The 22,504-nt window shown below is 42.3% G+C and overlaps 1 protein-coding gene across 5 annotated transcripts in view; it reads left to right on the top strand.

Annotated features, from left to right (window-relative positions):
- LOC135556138 (discs large homolog 1-like protein) overlaps positions 1–22,504 on the top strand; it is a 219,995-nt gene that overhangs the window by 181,206 nt on the left and 16,285 nt on the right. For all 5 annotated transcript variants that reach the window (XM_064989076.1, XM_064989077.1, XM_064989078.1 and 2 more), the window contains 3 exons: positions 2,139–2,253; positions 16,898–17,074; positions 18,756–18,813. In XM_064989076.1, the coding sequence (XP_064845148.1) occupies positions 2,139–2,253; positions 16,898–17,074; positions 18,756–18,813 (350 nt within the window). The remainder of the gene's footprint in view (positions 1–2,138; positions 2,254–16,897; positions 17,075–18,755; positions 18,814–22,504) is intronic.

Here is a 22,504-nt window from a genome sequence, read left to right as displayed (position 1 = left end):
AGACAATGAAGTTCTCCAGGTGGACCCTTATTGATGATATATGTTAAAAACATCCTAAAGATTGATTGCAGACATGTTTTGACTTGTTTCTACGACCTGTAACTGAACTTTTAGAGTTTTTGTCATGGAGGAAATGGTCGCTCCTCCATGAAGATGGATTACTGGGCTGAACACGCTAACAACAAATGGGTAAATGATGGGCTTTATGGAACAAATCATTAATTTATGGTCGAACTGGGATTCCTGGGACTGCCTTCTGATGAAGATCATCAAAGGTAAGTGAATATTTATAGTGTTTTTTCTAACTAATGTTGACTCCAAGATGGCGGAATTGTCTAATTGTTTATAAGCAGGTACTGAGTTTTTTTAAAATCTGGCACAGCGGTTGCATAGAGGATAAGTCCATCTTTAATTCTGTGAATAACACTTGCATCTTTTATAAATGTTTATTATTGTCACACCCTGGTCTTGGTATTTTGTGTTTTCTTTATTATTTTGGTCAGGCCAGTGTGTGACATGGGTTATTTATGTGGTGTGTTTTGTCTAGGGGGTTTTTAGGTTATGGGATTGTGGTTAGTGGGGTTGTCTAGAAAAGTCTATGGTTGCCTGGAGTGGTTCTCAATCAGAGGCAGGTGTTTATCGTTGTCTCTGATTGGGAATCATATTTAGGCAGCTATATTCTTTGAGTGTTTCGTGGGTGATTGTTCCTGTCTCTGTGCTTGTTTGCACCAGATAAGGCTGTTTAGGTTTAACATGTTTATTGTTTTTTTTATATTCAGTTTTTCATGTGTTCATGTGTACTATTTCGTATTAAAAGAACCATGGACACTTATATTGGTCCTCCGATCCTTTTCGCTCTCCTCTTCAGAAGAAGAGGAGGAAATCCCTAACAATTATGAGTATTTCTGGGAAATTCACTGGATGTTTTGGAATCAGACAGGTTTTAACCAGAGTAAAAGCTACTGGTAGTCCTCTCCTATTCTCCTCTCCTGGTAGTCCTCTCCTATTCTCAGAATTCCTCTTATCTTCTCAGAAAAGATGAGAGATTTGGTCAGATGTTGCAGCCAGAGAGACATAACCCGTGGCCTCTCTCTCTCTCTCTGTCTCTCTCTCTCTGTCTCTCTCTCTCTCGAACACAGACTCAGCCACAGAACAGCAACTAAACTAAAACCCTTTATATCTACTCTGCACAGCAGGCATGTTGACGCAAGGACACTCCCCTACTCTCTTCTGCATTCTCTCATATTTACAGTGGCAAAGCAAGTGGAATAGATCAACTAATGTGAAATAAACAAATCAGAAATGAACAGTAAACATTATACTCACAAAAATGTAATTTCTCTCTTCATCCCACTGTCTCTCTCTCCCTTTAACTCAGAGTACAGTAGTTGCATCTCTCTGCCGTAATGCATTCATCACGAGAAAATAAGATCTGCTGTATACCCAAAACAGTCACACACACACATATATATATATATACACACACACAAAAGTATGTGAACACCCCTTTCAAATTAGTGGATTCGACTATTTCAGCCACACCTGTTGCTGACAGCCACACCTGTTGCTTAATGCTACCCCATACAATGACATTCTAGACGATTCTGTGCTACCAACTTTGTGGCAAAAGTTTGGGGAAGGCCCTTCCATGTTTCAGCGGGCAAAGTCCATGTATAAATGGTTTGTAAAGATTTGTATGGGAGAACTTGACTGGCCTGAACAGAGCCTTGACCTCAACCCCACCAAACACCTTTGGGATGAATTGGAGCGTCGACTGCGAGCCAGGCCAAATCGCCCAACATCAGTGCCCGACCTCACTAATGCTCTTGTAGCTGAATGGAAGCAAGTCCCCGCAGCAATGTTCCAATATCTAGTGGAAAGCCTTCCCAGAGGAGAGGAGGCTGTTATAGCAGCAAAGGAGGGACCAACTCCATATTCATGCCCATGATTTTGGAATGAGATGTTTGATGAGCAGGTGTCCAAATACCATTGGTCATTCATTGTAACTTTCCTCTGCAAAACAGAGTGGAATCAGTCTTCTTTCCGTACAACATATTTTCTCCGTCACTTATTTTCCAGACTATTGTCAGTTTTCAAATTTTCATGTTTTTAATTTACTCTTTTTCCCTGTTTCACAGAATACAGTCAGTTTGAAGCCAAAATCCATGATCTTCGGGAGCAGATGATGAACAGTAGAATCAGCTCAGGCTCTGGCTCTCTACGGCCCAGCCAGAAAAGAACGCTCTACGTCAGGTAATTACTACTCTATAAAACCTTTATAAATTTCTTTGTCAGGTACAACTACTTGATAAACCCTTATGATCACGTCTATGACTTCATCTGTTAATGTCCTTCTCTTCATCTGCACTGATCCAACAAGATGACGCTGCAGTGGAGAGCAGCGGTTTTCCGAGCTCCTGACCAATTCTTTTTTGCATATTTTTTTTATGCTGATCTTAACTTTTTTTGTACAAAATGTCTTCGCTATCATTTCCTATGACCAAAAGCCGCTTCTGGAAATCAGAACAGCCTCGATCCCTCACCTCAATTTGGATGACAAGTTCTCCTTCAATGAGTCCGCAGCTCTGGATGTTCTGCATACTCCAAACCAGGCCCTAATCCCCAGGATTCGAAAGAGGAAGCGACGGCACAAAAGAGTCAGACGAGCCGGCATCCTGACGAGACTACGTTGGCGAGCAAATAAACCTCTACCCTCCATTCTGTTAGTGAAAAAACAAACTGATCGAGTTCCGTTCAACACTATCCTATCAGCAGGACCAAAGAACTGTAATATTCTCTGTTTAACGGCTGAACAAGGACATCGATAATATACATCTCACTGGCTTTTCGGCAGCTTGAGGGGGAGGGGTGTGTCTTTGTTAACAACAGCTGGTGTGCGATTTCTAACGTTAAGTAAGTCTCAAGTTTTTGCTTGCCTAAGTTAGAATACCTCATGATAAGTTAAGGATCATACTATTTACAAATAATTTTTGACCATTTTTTCATAGCTGTTTATTTACCACCACAAACCGATGGTGGTACTAAGACTGCACAGGGCCAATTGTAAAATGACACCTCCAAAAGCGGCACGTTCGTGGCTGGTGATTTTAATACAGTGAAACTGAAATCCGTTTTACAAAAATTTTACCAGCATGTTACCTGCACAACTAGAGGTGACAAAATTGTAGATCACCTTTACTCCACACACAGAAATGCATGCAAGGCTCTCCCTTGCTCTCCCTTGCCCTCCCTTTGGAAAATCTGACCATAACTATATCCTCCTGATTCCTGCTTACAAGCAAAAACGAAGTAAGGAAGTGGTCCAACAAGTTTGTTCATTTGCACAATTTCTCTTTCTCTTTTGCTGGGGAAATGTCCACATTCACTGAAAATGACATTCAGTAGCTACTAGCTATGCTTGGATAACTTTATGAGCTTAATTTTCCTGTATTTGCAATTAGTTTGTTTTCGCTCATTGGCATTTAGCTAATAGTGTCTATGGGATAAGACTATTAGGTTGTGCTAATTATGTTAGCATTCTGGTTATAGAGGCCTAAGGGGGATTTCTTGCATTTGTGGTGCCCCCTTGTGTGCTATGCCGGTAATCCCGTACATCCCCAGATGAGAGAAAGATGGTACGATACTGCCCATGCCTAATTAGAAGGTAATATCCTCACTGAGCTAAAGGCTTGAGCTGCTGCTTTCAAGGACCAGGACACTATTCTGGACACTTTAAAAATCACTCTACGCCAGCCATAAAACAGGCAAAGCATCAATACAGGACTAAAATCGAATCCTACTGCGCCGGCTCTGACACTCATCGCATGTGGCAAGGTTTGCAAACTATCACAGATTACAAAGGGAAACTCAGCCGTGAACTGCCCGAGCCAACCAGACAAGCTAAATTACTTCTATGCTCGCTTCAAGGCAAGCAACACTGAACCATGCAAGAGAGCACCAGCTGTTCCATATGACTGTGTGATCTCATTCTCCGTAGGCGATGTGAGTAAGACCAAAACAGGTTAACATTCACAAGGCCGTGGTGCCAGAGGAATTACCAGACACGTACCCAGAGCATGCGCTGACCAGCTAGCAAGTGTCTTCACTGACATTGTAACCTCTCCCTGATCCAGTCTGTAATGTGTTTCAAGCAGACTGCCATAGTCCCTGTGCCCAAGAACGCCAAGGTAACCTGTCTAAATGACTATCACCCTGTAGCACTTACATCTGTAGTCATGAAATGCTTTGAAAGGCTGGTCATGACTCAACACCATCATCCCACCACACTGGACCCACTCCAATTTGCATACCACCCCAATAGATCCACAGAAGACATAGTGTCCTCCAAGTTCATCACTATGTAGGACCCTGGGACTAAACACCTCCCTCTGCAACTGGATCCTGGACTTCCAGACAAGCCGCCCCCAGGTGGTAGGCAACAACACATCCGCCATGCTGACACAACACAGGGGCTCATCAGGGCTGCGTGCTTAGTCCCCTCCTGTATTCTCTGTTCGCCCATGACTGCGCACAACTCCAAAACCATCATTAAGTTTGCTAATGACACGACGGTGGTAGGCCTGATCACCGATATAGATGAGACAGCCTATAAGGAGGTGGTCAGTAATGTGCCAAGACAACAACCTCTCCATCAATGTCAGCAAGACAAAGGACCTGATCGTGGATTACAGGAAATTGAAGGCAGAGCACGCCTCCATCCACATTGACAGGGCACTAGTGGAGCGGGTCGAGAGGTTCAAATTCCTTGTTGTCTGCATCACTAAGGAATTAACATGGTCCACACACACACACACAGTCGTGAAGAAGGAAGGACAATGCCTCTTCCCCCCTCATGGGGCTGAAAAGATTTTGCATGGGCCCTTAGATCTTCAAAACGTTATACAGCTGCACCATTGAGAGCATCTTGACTGGCTGCAGCACCTCTTGGTATGGCAGCTGCTTGGCATCCAACTGCAAGGCGCTACAGAGTGTAGTGTGAATGGCCCAGTGCATCACTGGGGCCTAGCTCCCTGCCATCCAGGACCTATGTACCAGGCGGTGTCATAGGAAGGCCCAAAGGATTATCAAAGACTCCTGTCACCCAAATCATGAACTGTTCTCTCTGCTACTGCACAGCAAACAATACCGATGCACCAAGCCTGGAACCAACAGGACCCTGAACAGCTTTAACCACCAAGCCAAAAGACTGCTAAATGGCTAATAACTAAATAGCTGCTGGACTATCTGCATTGCCCCTTTTTGCACTCTTGACTCATCACATACGCTGCTGCTTATGTTTTATCTATCCTGTTGCCTAGTCACTTTACCCCTACTAGTATGTACATACTGTATCCTACCTAAATAACATCGTACCCCTACACATCGACTTGGTTCTGGTATCTTCATGTTGTTCATGGTGCAGTGCAATGTTTTAGTTGGTGATGTTGGTGATGTGGACACCAAGGAACTTAACTCTCGACCCGCTCCACTACAGCCTACAACTGTTGTGTCGACAGCAAACTTAATGGTGTTAGAGTTGTGTTTGGCCACACAGTCGTAGGTGAACAGGGAGTACAGGAGGGGACTAAGTATACACCCGAGGGTCCCCAGTGTTGAGGATCAGCATACCAGGCGTGTTATTGCTTACCCTTACTACCTGGGGGTGGCCCGTCAGAACTCCAGGATCCAGTTGCAGAGGGAGGTGTTTAGTCGCAGGGTCCTTAGCTTAGTGATGAGCTTCATGGGCACTATGGTGTTGAACGCTGAGCTGTAGTCAATGAACAGCATTCTCACATAGGTATTCCTTTTGTCCAGGTGGAAAAGGGCAGTGTGGAGTGCGATTGAGATTGCGTCATCTGTGGATCAGCACTACAGCACCACACCTCTGCCCATGTATAAAGCTAAGTTATCGTTAGTCATTGTGTATTTATTTCTCTTTTTATAATTGTTTCTATTATTTTTCTGTTTTTCTCTCTGCATTGTTGGGAAGGGCCCGTAAAGTAAGCATTTCACTGTTAGACTACACCTGTTGTTTACGAAGCATGTGACATTTGGTTTGATATGAAGGAACTTGACAGGTGAAAAAGCAGACCCCTGATAGACATGCACCATACTGCTTCCATCTGTCTCGTCAGATCAGCAAAGATGAAGTTACAGAGATGAGCAACTTCAGATTATATGTGCTATATATAATATATCAAATTGTCTGGAGGCTGTCGTCTATACTCTTTGGGTACTTCGACCACCTCATTTACCTGCATGACGCTATCAATGCACTTTACCACCACTGTGGCTTTCAGTCCGAGGAGGATAGAAAAAGGAAACATTTATTGTCCACAAAATGACATAGTCAATAGTCAACCGATGTGGATGGAGCACAGGAGCACTGACCCTGAGATTGATTGAGTCTTCTCTGCATCTCTGTCTGTGTTGACGCAGGCACACGGACAACAATACACACGCACACACTCAGGCCTTTTCACCACCATCTGAAATTATCTTATCTGCTGCACTGTTGATTAATGGCAGAGAACCCATTGTCCTTTAAGTTGACTGGAGCCCCGATATATGGCTGGCCTTCCTCCCTTATTATGCAGATAGCATGATAATAGAGACTAGGCGTATCAGGGCTAGTTTGACTGGGCCATTCAGGCCTTATCTGCATCTGCCCAGCCTGCCTCCTGTACACAGCAGGCCCAGGAGAAGGGAGAATGTCACTGTTACATGCCCTACCCTGGTCCACAGGGAGAACAGTGGTGTATAAGGACCAGAGATAGAGAATGACACCCAGATCTTTAACCTCGTGTCACAATAAGACATTAAATCAGCTGTCACAAGACCTTTATCACACAGACTCAGGCAAAGCCGTGTGTCTCCAAACACTAATTTCATATGAATAGTAATTTTGGACATGGAGTTAAAATATCAGTGTGGAGTAAGCAGATCCAATCTATTGTAACCTTGTGTATTTCCGGTGTTATACAGTACATAACGCATAAAATGGTTTACTGCATGAAGCCACACTGAATATCTTCAACAGTATGTACACAGCATACCACATTTTGTACCCTACCCTGTCTTTGCCAGTGGGCTCTGATGCAGTCTTAAGTTATCTCTTGTGTGTTCAACAGTGCACACTTGAACAGTTTCATCCTCCCCTGGGTGCTAGCCAGTGCACACTGATGCACTCCTCCCGCACTCTTGACCTCTCTGGAGCACATGTGCAGTCTTATTATTGGCCCTGAGAGGGCTGGAGGTTGACTCATTGACCCAGACCGTACTGTAGTGAAGACTTCACAGTTTTCTCCCAACCTGAGGAGCTCCTGTCAAAATCAGACCCACATGACCTGCTCTACTGGAGGAGAGTTTAGGGGTTAGAGGTCAGGGACAATGAAGTGTCCTGGGGCTACAGTATATACTGGTTAAAACAAACTGGCTCCAGACTAGAGAAACTCTGATGTGACAGCAGTCATTATACCTGCAGTACAAACATATACTCTGGAAATGCATTTGATTTGATTATATACAGTTGAATTCACCAGATACAGTAATCATTATTCCTATTTGCCAAAGCGAATGCACATCTATGAATCAGAATGTTGACGGTGTATTGTCGAGAATCTTGGTTTGGCCGAGGTTTGTTAGAAAACAGAGCAGTGGTACCAAACAGGAGATCAGCAGACTGGGTGTGACATATTGGGGCTTAGTGAGGCCCCTGGGCAGTAGGCAGCAGGCTGAGAAGAACTGTGGAGAGGACAGATGAAGAGACTGGCCATGACATCAGGGCTGTGTTAGGCCACTATAACCTTTACAAAGAGGAAATGTCTTGTGCTTGCTGGAGCAGGGCATTGGAAGGGCAGTGTGTTGAGGGTTCAGTGTGTGTGAGTGTTGGGCTGCCCTTTGGGTTCAGAGCTGGCAGCACTTGATTTGTAGGTCTGCTTACAAAGACGATTGTGACATGGCTTTTCAGTGGTGTCAGTTTCACTCAATGCGATGGTTTCGGTACGCATGCACTCCATAAAAGGCCTCGTTCACAGTATGCCGGAGAAGGATATATATAGAGGGATACCTGGAGAAGGATGTAGTCCCAGTGGTTTTGATTCCCAGTTTCCCGAACAGGATTAGTCTCTCTGCTGGTGGATCTTTAGGAGATTGAAACCGGAACCAGTCCCTAAAATCCTCCTCCTTTCTTTTGCATTGACACATACTTCCAGAAACAGAATATCTACTGCATTATGGAAATCCAAGCTTTGCAGAATTATCTCCTTTACAGCCGTCTAGAACTGCATGCAGGAAGTCATAACAGATGACATGCAGAGAATGGCTAGCATTCCACTGCTCAAACATTTACCCTGAGTTCTAAGTTATTGTGGGTTTTATTAACAACACCTCCCACTCCACATTAGAATAGCTCAATCAGTGATCCGTTTAGCTAGAACTATAGCTCAGGGGCTGTGGTACGCTATAGTATCCACTAGGGGGCAGCCCTAAATTATACTCAAGGGGCTGTGGTTCCCACAGGGCTCTACAAAGGCCAGGATTAGCAAAAAATGACAGCAGGATAATTTTGGCCAATTTGCCGTTAAGGCAGCCCTAAGGATCTGGTGTATTGTAGCTTTTAGCATCCTCTCTAATTTGTGCTGCCTTCCATCTCATTACAGCAGAGGAGAATCATTCTCTCTACTATTATTCGGACATTTCACATTCTTAAAATAAAGTGGTGATCCTAACTGACCTAAGACAGGGAATTTTTACTATGATTAAATGTCAGGAATTGGGAAAAACTGAGTTTAAATGTATTTGGCTAAGGTGTATGTAAACTTCCGACTTCAACTTTACCTGTCTCAAGACATTTATTTCACACATAGTGCAAGTGTTTGTGCTCAGTACAAAGGTGTGCCACACTTGAGAAATTCTTATTATCAGACTAAAACTTCTTCAGGCTAGGGTCTATTTTTCTCCACTTCCTGTCTGACTGACTGCCTGTTACTCGGGCCCAGAAGCCAGGATATGCATATAATTGGTACCATTGGATGGAAAACACTTGTTTGTAGAAAGTTTGTAGAAATGTTAAAATAATGTATGAGACTATAACACAATAGATATGTTAGATATGTTCCTCTTCCCAAACGAGGAATAATTTTGAGTTTTAGTACTGGGATACAGACTTGGAAATCAGTCTGTGCGCGCACGACGAAGAGGATGCGCACCTGCTAATATTGTTTTCCTATTGAACATACTACTTTCCGTATGAAATATTATAGTTTAATTACATTTTTGGGTACCTGAGGATTAGATAGAAACGTATTTTGACTTGCTTTAACAAAGTTTAGCGGTAGCTTTTTGGATTCCTTTCTCTGCATGTTGAACATGTGAATTACTCAAATCGATGGCGTCAACTAAAATTACTTTTGGGGATATAAAGTAGGATGTTATCTAACAAAACAACATGACATATTTTAGCTGGGACCCTTTGGATTGCAAATCAGAGAGATTTTCAAAAAGTGAATATTTAAATCTCTATTTGTAATTTTATGAAACCTGTGCCAGTGGAAAAATATGTTGATGTGGGGCGCTGTCCTGAAACAATCGCATGGCATGCTTTCGCTGTAAAGCCTATTATAAATCAGACAATGCAGTTAGATGAAGAAGAATTTAAGCTTTAAACCGATATAAGACACTTGTATGTACCTAAATGTTTAATATCCATAATTTTTATGTTTATTTATTTGAGTTGCGTGCCCTCCAATTTCACCGGAAGTTGTCGTCTAGCACTAAGTACATTAAAATGATGTAACATTGGCAGGCACATTACTGGTTATTGCTGCTCGTTGTTCTCAGTGCTCGATTATTTAATTTGTTTTTAACCTGCCATGCATATCTTTAAGAAATACAAATATTATACCATAATTTAATTATGGCTGTTACTATAGGATTATTACACTAGAAAGACACTGTACAGTACAGAAAGTGTGATCGCTTCTGTTTTTCCTACAGTACCTAGACTATGTGGACCTGTAGTAGACACTGTCTAATGTTTTTCCTCTTTTAGTGCTGGAGTACAGCCCTGTTTTATTGATGAAGGAAAGGCATGGGGATGATGCAGCCTGGACACTAGGGGATGAATGTTACTTCAGCTCCAGTTCCTAAGCAGGCAGACACACACACACACACACACACACACTCACACACACTCACATACACACACACACGTTCGTGCCCTACTCAACATCCGGAATCTCTGTGGGCTGATTTGTCTCAGGAAAGCCACAGTTGCTTAGTCAGAACACACACAATGTAAAGGTTATGCGGTTGGAAAATCTCTCCTCAGCTGTCTATAGTGTGCTGCATATGTTTATTATTGCATCTATTCAGATATGGATCACATATTACATGCACACCTGCTCAGTGCTCAGTCATTGTGATCTGTATCTGTATCTTTTTCCATCCATATTTATCATACTTCTTCCGTCTCTCGTAGACAAAAATAGTAGCTTCAGACTCTCTGACCAGGGCTTTTTGGACCTGTAAAACAATCACATTTTTTGCTAACTTTAACAGCCGACTAATTAGCTTGCTGCCAGTTCTTAGCAAACTTATGGAAGTTATTGTGTTTAACCAGATAGAATGCTATTTCTTTGTGAATAATTTAAGAACTGACTTTCATCATGCTTATAGGGAAGGACACTCAACATGTACTGCACTGACACAAATTACATGATTGGCTGAAAGAAATTGACAAGATTGTGGAAGGTGTATTGTTAAAATTAATTTAGTTACATTTCAGTGCAGCCTTTGATATTATTGACCATATTTGTTATTGGAAAAAAAGGTGTTGTGGCTTTATGTGGGAACTCTGACTGTTGGTAAAGCTGGTTGAGAAAATGCCAAGAGTGTGCAAAGCTGTCAAGGCAATTGGTGACTACTTTGACTACTTTGAAGAATCTCAAATATAACATATTTTGATTTGTTTAGCAATTTGTTGGTTACTACATGATTCCATATGTGTTATTTCATAGTTTGGATGTCTTTGCTATTATTCTGCTATGTAGAAAATAGTACAAAATAAAAGAGAACCCTGGAATGAGTAGGTGTGTCTAAACGTTTGACTGGTACTGTATATATAAATGTATTTTAAATTGAAGTTCAATAGAAATTCAAATGAAATTGTATTTCATTTTTTCAATAATTTGAATGATCTTCTGTTTTTATTTCTTCAGTTTTTTGTACTGAAGAGAAAAAATATCCAATCATGTTTTTTCTTTGGCGGTCTCTGGGTCAAAAAAAAAATATAGTTAGCTCAGTCAACCATTGGCTAGGAGGCCTTCAGAAGGTAGACAGGAGGCCTCTGCCATTCAACTGTATTAGAGTAGAATTTTTGAGTGACCAGTCACATTTTGACTTGCAATAGGTGGGACCTAGCCTGGGTACCAGTCACTTTAGCTAATCTGTACTCCATATCATATTCAAATATGAACATTATATCATTAATGAGCAAGGAGGATTTTATCCCGATTCGATCACCCTCACAGCTATCCCAACGATTATGAAAATATTGGACTATCACTTTTTTTTCTCCATAGAAGAGGTGTTTTGTTTCTCCAGATGAAATCAGTCTTTCAAAAGTTGCGAGCTCGTGTCTAAATTCTCAAACAAAATATATACTGCAATTCCAACGATAAAACCTCTTAGTCAAAATGTCTTAGCCTCAAAATACAACAACTTTGAGGCTCCACGTGTTGTCGTGGAAAATATTAAGTTATTTCCAACAACCAATGAACAACTCCGCCCTAAATCCAGTGCATATTGAACATTGAGATTGCCGAAAGTCCAGTCTGTGACAATGACAAGGAGTGGCAAGGAGTGGAATATTAGCTAAAGAGACTGGTACTCAGAATAAGGCAGGGACCATAGCTTAGTGTGTGGCACCGTTCTTCTGGAAGGCCTAGATTTGTCACTGACAAGCCTAGTTTTCCCATGCTTTTGTTGTAGTGCAGGGTTCCCCAACAATATTATCCCCCCCCCCTCAAATTAATTATGAATAATATTTGTTTCATTAATTAATCAAAAAAATCAAGGACCCGAGATGCAAAAACTCACAAATGCAACGTCTCAAGAAGGATGTTACCCTACCTACATAACTTCATGAGGAGAGAGAATGCAGGAGACAGTCAACTAATAAAGCAGGCAGCTGAAATGTAAAGCTGCAACTGCAGTGCAATCTATAGGAGGGGAACAGCGCCTAGTGCTGAAAATATAGCTAACTTGTTATGCAAGTGTTCCACAGCAACAGATGGAGAAAACCTACACCAGTCGAGTAATTCATTTTAACAATAATCTTCATTTTAATATGACTTTACAAAACAACAAGAGGGCTTAATTGGAGTCTTTCTTCTGATCCTAGGCATATATAAAATAACTTAACTGGCTGAGGTAGGCTGAGGCTTTACAGCATATTTCACAATAACAAAAATATATGGCCTAATAGAAGTCCGATTTTTTTTATTAGGCCTACTTACAGTTGCAACTGGCCAAAAATGTAGCATCCTACATAAAACAATCATTTAAAGAAAAAAAAGGTGATGTCTGTATCAGGATCGCCTGCTTCTTTAACGACAGAACAGAAAATACTGTCAGCTTGAGACATAAATATCCATAGATAAGCACTCACAATGTTAGTATTACTAAATACAGTCATATAGGCCACTAAGTGATTTACTCAATGGGAAAAGTTTATTTTCTCCTCGGACACGATCTTGTGGATGTCACATGAGATGGGTGTGATTTTGATGCGCAGTCTGTCATCGATTGAAAGCCGGTTCCTGTCGTGAGTCTATTGCGTTCATAGAGGAAAATTAGTACTTGCAGGTGTAAGTCGATCCTAACATTGTTAGCACATACTGTATAATGCAAGTTCCTTTATTGTGCTGTAGTCCTCTGAGAATTACACCCAAAACGCACACAAGGATTCGGCACTCCTGAGCTCATCCTTGATTTGGCTCGATGTCTGGAATTCAATCAGCTGAGATTGAATTGCAGTCTCATCCAGCGAGGGTATCATTTTCTTAGCAAGGGAGGAGAATTCTCCACCTGGGTGGACTGTGAGAGGTTCACGTACAAACTCAATGATATCCTTGGGCATGTCGTAGTCTTCAGAGCTGGTGGGGAAGTTGTGCCTCAGCTGCTTGATGAAATCTTCCATCAGCTCTGTGACAATGCTGAGGCCTGGTCCCTCTGCCTGTCATTTCTTCAGTTTGCTGAAGTGCAGTAGCCTTCCAGATGGCAAGTCCAAATCAAACAACTCAGGCTTCCTCGTAATGGCCTCAAAGTGACAGAATATGTCAGCCAAAAAAAGCAGTGTTTGTAGCTTGCAGTTAACTCTTCAATTATGTCTGCGTCGAGCCTGTCTAGGGCGGGAAGGCCACTGAAATTTCCAAGGTTAGATTTATAATGACGTCTGAGATTGAATCCCTCGCAAACGGCGACATTTTCACTGCAAATAAGACACACTGGCTTGGCATTGGGAATTGATGGTAAGATGAACGCATATTTCTCTGTACATTCTTCCCTGAAACATTAGAGTGTCTAGTTTGAGAAACAGATGCCTCACAAGTCTTCAACTGGCAGCTTCATTAAATAGTATGCGCAACACGCCAGTCTCAACGTCAACAGTGAAGAGGGGACTTCGGGATGCTGGCCTCCCAGCATACCCCAGTGTCCCGAGAACCCCGCAGGGAGACGGGAAAACATGCTGGTAAGACAAGACAAAATGGCAACAGACAGAGTACACAGGTTTAAATACACTGGGGATAATGAGGAAGATGGGCGACACCTGGAGGGGGTGGAGACAAGCACGAAGACATGTGGAACAAATCAGGGTGTGACACTTTTTTAACATCACATGCAACCAAACAAGTCCTGCAAGCTCTGTTTTTGCCACATCTTAAGTATTGCCTAGTTGTATGGCCAGGTGTGGAAATAAAGACAGAGAAAAGCTGCAGCTGGCCCAGAACAGAGCAGCATGTCTGGGCCTCAAATGTACACAGAGGGACAATGTCAATAACATGCATGTCAGTCTCTACTGGTTCGGAATGGAGGAGAGATTGACAGCATCACTGCTGGTCTTTGTAAGAAGTATTGATGTGCTGAAAGTACCAAATTGTCTGTTCAACCAGTTAACCTTTTACTGCAGTGGGATAAATTAGGGTCACACAGTGTGTGTTTCTTGGTAGTCTTAAACAAATCTACTTTGAAACAGAAGTGTACACCTCACTCACTGTTATGGGCTTAAAAAAGAAGACACATGTACCATGTCAGATATAGAGTTGAAATGTATTCAATGGAGTTTGCATTCCAATATTATATATATACCCATCACAGAGACTGAAAACTAACAAAACCGTTTGACATAGAAAAAACGGATTTTCAGCAGTTTTTTCGTAATGTTTATTAATTATTCAATTATGGAAAATATAACATTCCACCCATGAGGCCACTAGAAGGTGATTTGGTAATTTGACTGTAGGAAAGGGGTATCACACAGCTGAAAAGCCCATACATACCCCACAAGACAAACAATCAGGGGTCTTTTCACAGTCCCAAGTCCAGAAAAGAGGCTGGGAGACGCACAGAACTGTATAGAGCAATGACTACATGGAATTCTCTTCTACCTCAGATAATTCAGGTAAGCAATACATCAGTTTTAAAAACAGATAAAACACCACCTCAAAGAGCAACACGGACTGTGAAGACAAACACACACACATTACTCTGAGTATTTTTCATTTGTTATTTTTCTTTATTTTAAATAGTCGTATTGTTCTTTAGTCGTAGTGTTCTTAGTTTACATTTGTGTTGCTGTTTCCTGTCCATTAGTGTTCTGTATTTTGTCATGTTCAATGTTTTGTTTGGAACCCAGGAAGAATAGCTGCTACTTCTTCAACAGCTAATGGGGACCCGAATAAAAATCATAAAATCATCACTCAATGTCGGGTGTAAAATCATGCTCACTCACTTTGACTTCCCTTCCCTGTGTGTTGTATATATATATAAAAAATTATAACTACACTCACCTGATGCAGACAGTTTCTTATGAAGCTTCATGCAATCCTTGTCTTTCACACAAGGCTCCTCCTTGACTAATACAGTGCCTTGCAAAAGTATTCACCCCCTTGGTGTTTTTCCTATTTTGTTGTATTACATGTAATGGACATACACAAAATAGTCCACATTGGTGAAGTGTAATGAAAATGAAAAGTGCAAAGAAATATTTTACTGAAAAGTGGTGCGTGCATATGTATTCACCTCCTTTGCTATGAAGCCCCTAAATAAGATCTGGTGCAACCAATTACTTTCAGAATTCACATAATTGGTTAAATAAAGTCCACCTGTCTGCAATCTAATTCTCACATGATCTGTCACATGATCTCAGCATATATACACCTGTTCTGAAAGGCCCTAGAGTCTGTAACATCACTAAGCTAAGGGCACCACCAAGCAAGTGACACTATGAAGACCAAGGAGCTCGCCAAACAGGTCAGGGACAAAGTTGTGGATAAGTACAGATCAGGGTTGGGTTATAAAAAAATATTCAAAACTTTGAACATCCCAAGGAGCACCATTACATCCATTATTAAAAAAATGAAAGAATATGGCACCACAACAAACCTGCCAAGAGTGGGCCGCCCACCAAAATTCACAGACCAGGCAAGGAGGGCATTAGTCAGAGAGGCAACAAAGTGACCAAAGATAACCCCGAAGGAACTGCAAAGCTCCACAGCAGAGTGGGAAGTATCTGTCCATAGAACCACTTTAAGCCATGCACTCCACAAAGCACAGAAGAGTGGTCAGAAAAAAAGCCATTGCTTAAAGAAAAAAATAAGCAAACACGTTTGTCATTCGCCAAAAGGCATGTGGTTGACTCCCAAAACATATGGAAGAAGGTATTCTGGTCAGGTGAGACTAAAATGTAGCTTTTTAGCCATCAAGGAAAATGCTATGTCTGGCGCATACCCAACTCCTCTCATCACCCCAAGATGACCATCCCCAAAGTGAAGCATGGTGGTGGCAGCATCACTCTGTGGGGATGTTTTTCATCGGCAGGGACTGGGAAACTGGTCAGAATTGAAGGAATGATGGATGGTGCTAAATACAGGGAAGTTCTTGAGGGAAACCTGTTTCAGTCTTCCAGAGATTTGAGAGGGGATAGAGGTTCACCTCCCAGCAGGACAATGACCCTAAGCATACTGCTAAAGCAACACTTGAGTGGTTTAAGGGGAAACATTTAAATGTCTTGGAATGGCCTAGTCAAAGCCCAGATCCTAATCCAATTGAGAATCTGTGGTATGACTTAGATTGCTGTACATCAGCGGAACCCATCCAACTTGAAGGAGCTGGAGCAGTTTTGCCTTGAAGAATGGGCAAAAATCCCAGTGGCCAGATGTGCCAAGCTTATGGAGAGATACCCCAAGAGACTTGCAGTTGTAATTTCTGCAAAATGTGGCTCTACAAAGTATTGGCATTGGGGGGATGAATAGTTATGCACGCTCAAGTTCAGATTTATTTTGTCTTATTTCTTGTTTGTTTCACACAAAATATTTTGCATCTACAAAGTGGTAGGCATGTTGTGTAAATGAAATGATACATACCCCCCCAAAATCTACTTTTATTCCAGCTTGTAAGGCAACAAAATAGGACAAATGCCAAAGGGGATGAATACTTTTGCAAGCCACTGTAGATCCCTAATAATGTGAAAAATGTATTTTATACAGTACTATGATTTTTCTCTCTCTGCAGGGTCGATTTGACTATGCCAAGACAAACGAGACAGTTCCACCCTCATCTATTGTAGTTGTTTGTCTGCAGGGCACTGTTTGATGTAATGTTGGTTCTTCTCCAGGGCCCTGTTTGACTATAACAGGACAAAGGACTCTGGGCTGCCCAGCCAGGGGCTTAACTTCCACTTTGGAGACATCCTTCACGTGGTGAACGCCTCCGATGACGAGTGGTGGCAGGCGAGGCACATGACCCACGAAGAAGAGGTAGATGAGGTCGGAGTCATCCCCAGCAGGAGGAGGTGAGGGGTCTGGGTTGCTCAGGTTAGAAGCTGCCGACAGGCACAGATCTAGGGATGGGCAACATGCCGGTCCCTGATCAACACTAGACTTCTCCAACTTAAATCTTATTTTAGTTTGAATTAGTAGGCATCTTGTCAGTTAGCATGGCATTACTTGAAATAAGCCCTCTTACTCACCAGACTCAGCCGTTTGGGGAATTCTGTTTTAAAACCCTATTGCATGTCCTGTGCTTGCTCAGAGTACTCAGTGTATGCGTGTGCGTGTCAGCACAGCCCAGTGCTGGTCTTATCCCTGGACACAGCATGGTGCTACTGCAACTGGCAATGCACCGTAAGGCCATCATGGGGGCAGAGAGTATGTTAACATACAACCACTATTCTTTTTGTTTAGCCAAGGATTGTACTGGGGGGTTTTACAAGTCTTTCAATTAAAATAAAAAGGTCCAGTTGAAGCAAACACACCCATTAGCCTTACACTTCCTATGTTAAATCGGATGTTTCATTATAGACTTGAGTCTCTCTCTGTATTTCTCTCTTACTCTGTCACGCTTCACCTCTATTTCCTCCCTCCGTCGCTCTCACCTGGAAGTGAGGAGTGATGGACGGATAATTGACTTCTCACCTGACTCTGTTTCATCGGTCTCCTTGGAAGCTGGATATGATGGGATGGCAGCAGTTGCAGGGTGTTTTGTAGAAAGTTGAATATCATGAGAGTGGGAGTCTGTCAAAGCATGAGTCATTGTGAGGATAGGCCAACAGGATTGTAGATTCATACAATATGGTTGCAGTGTGAGCCTATTTACCTTGAGCATGGTAATGAAAAATTGTTTCCGATACTTGCTATTGTAAAGGAAATTAAGATGAATATAACCTGTAAAAAAAAAAATATATATATATATATATATAAAGGAAAAGAGAGCCCGTAGCAGACATTGAACGTCCGTGCTTTGTAGAGTAGCTTGTGGCAGCTCTTAACCAACGTGAAGGCTTAAAGGAAAGCTGTGCTACACTAGCTGTTGAGGGCAGAGCAGGAGACAGTTAGCTTTTCTTATCTGGAGCTCTGAGTTATTTTACTCTTCTCACTCCTGCTCTCCAAGGCGTTGACACATTCTCCCGTGACGTCCTCATTTAATAAAGGGAACTGGGAAATAGGAGGGAAATGATTTACATTCTAAACTAAAGCTTTATAGAGAGCTGTAGAACTGCCTTGTAGGATGAAATACAACAAGAAAAGGCCATGCAAAGAGTCCCATTGTTTTCTAAACGTCTTTAAGAACGATTTTGGATTCTGGAAATATTTCCTTCGGGTGTCTCATTTAAGTGAAATGAAAATGTAGCAGGGACTTAATTACTGGTAGATAAAGTCTCTTCGGGTGCTGTGTTGTAATGTTGCATCCAAGGCTCACTTGCATCCAAGCTGGAAATAAAAAAGGTTGCCCTCAAGGCAACTGTTTTTATTCTTCTGATTACTGAATCACCCCTTTCCTCTCTACTCATCAATCTCAGCAGGGTACTGTGAAAGTTACTATAGAGATGGAACCGGGATTTGAGTCTTCACACACAAGCAGTATCCCGTTTCAAGGCACGATTATGTTAAATGTTTCATCAGTGACCCCATGGGTGTAGCCCTCACTCCCTCGCTTCTCAGCCCCTCTCTCTCTCTCTCTCTTCTCTCCTGCAGGGTAGACAGAGCGCGGTTAAAGACTGTCAAATTCAATGCCAGGTCTCAAGACAAAGGGGTGAGTTGATCTCTGTTACATTATCAGTGTTGTTATTGAAATATTGTTTACAATGTAGCAGACGGGGGGCCGGGCTGGCCCACAAGTGACGAAAGTGTGAAGTAGCACAAGCTTAGACGAAGATGGACCTTTCTCCAAGGAAACAACCCAGGACTTTTATTCAGGAAATGAAACAGAATGCTCCTCAGAGCTGGGTAACAATAAAACAAAAACAAAAACCTAGCTCCTCTTTGAGTCAGGTGAAACAGCCACCACCCAACCTCCAAGCTAATGATATTCAGGTGTGTGTAATTAAGCTCTTACCCTTCAGGGCCATCCTCTATTCTGGCAAGCAGATGTAGCCAACAAGCAGGAATATACCGGCCATCACACACCCGCACTCTCACTCCATCACAACAATAACATGCTCTTCAAGATAGTTAGGTTTGGAAACATTTTTAAGTTAGTTTAAGGTTTGTTAAAATCCATAAACACTTCAGTAAATATGGTCCTAAAACTAAATCTCACATCATTACAAACTTCATCCCATCTAATATTATCCCAGGTGTTGTTCAGAGCAGCATAATGATATCTCCATTCCTTCCCTATATAGATCTAATTAATATGTTACCTGCTCAGAAACCATAGTCTAGTCACAGTTCGGGGCACAATCACTATCATCAGAAAGAACACTGACCTCTCAAAACTGAACATGCAAGTATTCTTCTGACTTAATTTTGTATGTTGTTAAAATGGGCAGAGTACTAAACTTGAGATACACACAGATTTCAAGTCAGCGTTCTATCCATAATTTTTGTATAATTCTTTACATTTTATTTCACCTTTATTTAACCAGGTAGGCTAGTTGAGAACAAGTTCTCAACTGCGACCTGGCCAAGATAAAGCATAGCAGTGTGAACAGACAACAACACAGAGTTACACATGGAGTAAACAATAAACAATAAACAAGTCAATAACATAGTAGAAAAAAAATAATCTGTATATATTGTGTGCAAAAGGCATGAGGAGGTAGGCATTAAATAGGCCAAAGGAGTGAATAATTACAAATTAGCAGATTAACACTGGAGTGATAAATGATCAGATGAACATGTGCAGGTAGAGATACTGGTGTGCAAAAGAGCAGAAAAGTAAATCAAATTAAAACAGTATGGGAATGAGGTAGGTAGGTAAATTGGGTGGGCTATATACCGATGGACTATGTACAGCTGCAGCGATCGGTTAGCTGCTCAGATAGCAGATGTTTAAAGTTGGTGAGGGAGATAAGTCTCCAACTTCAGTGATTTTTGCCATTCGTTCCAGTTGCAGGCACCAGAGAACTGGAAGGAAAGGCGGCCAAATTAGGTTTTGGCTTTAGGGATGATCAGTGAGATACACCTGCTGGAGCGCGTGCCACGGGTGGGTGTTGCCATCGTGACCAGTGAACTGAGATAAAGTGGAGCTTTACCTAGCATAGACTTGTGGATGATCTGGAGTCAGTGGGTCTGGCGACGAACATGTAGCAAGGGCCAGCCGACTAGAGCATACAGGTCGCAGTGGTGGGTGGTATAAGGTGCTTTAGTAACAAAACGGATGGCACTGTGTAAAACTGCATCCAGTTTGCTGAGTAGAGTATTGGAAGCTATTTTGTAGATGACATCGCCGAAGTCGAGGATCGGTAGGATAGTCAGTTTTACTAGGGTAAGTTGTGCGGCATGAGTGAAGGAGGCTTTGTTGCGAAATAGAAAGCCGACTCTAGATTTGATTTTGGAATGGATATGTTTGATATGAGTCTGGAAGGAGAGTTTACAGTCTAGCCAGACACCTAGGTACTTATAGATGTCCATATATTCTAGGTCGGGTGCAGGTAGCGAACGGTTAAAAAGCATGCATTTGGTTTTACTAGCGTTGAAGAGCAGTTGGAGGCCACGGAAGGAGTGTTGTATGACATTGAAGCTCGTTTGGAGGTTAGATAGCACAGTGTCCAAGGAAGGGCCGGAAGTGTGCAGAATGATGTCGTCTGTGTAATAGTGGATCAGGGAATCGCCCGCAGCAAGAGCAACATAATTGATATATACAGAGAAAAGAGTCGGCCCGAGAATTGAACCCTGTTGTACCCCCATAGAGACTGCCAGAGGAAGCTATTATTTTCTATTCATATAACCTAAATGAATGTACTAATATCTGACTGTCTGAGGCTGTCTGTGTAAGAATCTGAGGCTGCATGTCTACCGTGATCACTGTTCAGTTCTCCTAGCCACAACACTTTTGTTATATTTCCCCACCTGACTCAGTGAATCTCTCAGAGGAAATCTGTGCTGCGTTGAAACAGTGGTGGGTTCCAGCACAAATTCTGTACAGCTCTAATCAGTGCCCAAATTCACAAAGCGTCTCAGAGTAGAATTGCTCATGAAGGATCAGATGTTTTCTCCTATTCATCGTGATCTAAAAAGCAAAACTGATCATAGATCAGCACTCCTACTCTGATTGCTCTAAATTCAGGTGGTGCAAGTGTCAATCGCAGGTAAATTGCACTTTCGCCACGTAAAAACTTGGGCACTGGCATTTTCCACCCATTCTGCCAGGTTCGGCAATTTGCCTGTCTAATATCAGCTCGCTTGCGCTGAGGTGGGAGGGGAGGAAATGTTTGCCCATACATAACCTCACCTCCACCATGGGGCTCTCTGTTCACAACATTGACATCAGCAACTGCTTGCCCACACGATGCCATACATCTGCCATCTGCCCGGTACAGTTGAAAATGGGATTCATCTGTGAAAAGCACACTTCTCCAGCATGCCGGTGGTCATCGAAGGTGAGAATTTGCCCACTGAAGTTGGTTCCGATGTCGAACTACGGCAAGACCCTGGTGAGGACAACGAGCATGCAGATTTGCTTACCTGAGACGGTTTCTGACAGTTTGTGCAGAAATTCTTTGGTTGTGCAAACTCAGTTTCATCAGTTGTCCGGTGGCTGGTCTCAGACGATTCTGCAGGTGAAGAAGCCGTATGTGGAGGTCCTGTGCTGGCATGGTTATACTTGGTCTGCGGTTGTGAGGCCGGTTGGACGTACTGCCAAATTCTCTAAAATGACGGAGGCGGCTTATGGTAGAGAAATTAACATTCAATTCTCTGGCAACAGCTCTGGTTGACATTCCTGCAGTCAGCATGCCAATTGTATGCTCCCTCAACTTGAGACATTTGTGGCATTGTGTTGCGTGACAAAACTGCACATTTTACTGGCCTTTTATTGTCCCCATCACAAGGTGCACCTGTGTAATGATCATGTCGTTTAATTAGCTGGGATCTTTTATTTCAATTAATGAAACTTTACTTTTACATGTTGCATTTTATATTTTTGTTCAGTGTACATCACCAATGTTTTATTAAAATTTCACCAGCTGATAAACCGTCAATAGACATTCCCCTTTGTTTATATTAGACATTATTTTTGTCCAGCTTCTGTGACCGGTTTGGACACATTATGTGCAATGCCCGTTGCATGAAAGGTGTAATTGACTGTAGGAAGCCTGTTTAGCAACATTAACTCTGTCTAGCAACATCATTTTGTCAAATACATCTTCCACTTCACTCTGTTGGACCCAACTGTCAAAATCGTGAGAATTCCGATCACTGTCTGTGGTGCTGAACAATGTTACTTCTAAGCTGATGGTGCCGCAGTAGCCCTGAGACTGTCCCGGGACAGCCGCACAGAA

Source organism: Oncorhynchus masou, chromosome 15, assembly GCF_036934945.1.
Source record: "Oncorhynchus masou masou isolate Uvic2021 chromosome 15, UVic_Omas_1.1, whole genome shotgun sequence".
NCBI lineage: Eukaryota > Metazoa > Chordata > Actinopteri > Salmoniformes > Salmonidae > Oncorhynchus > Oncorhynchus masou.
This window is presented reverse-complemented; position numbering and strand designations above follow the sequence as displayed.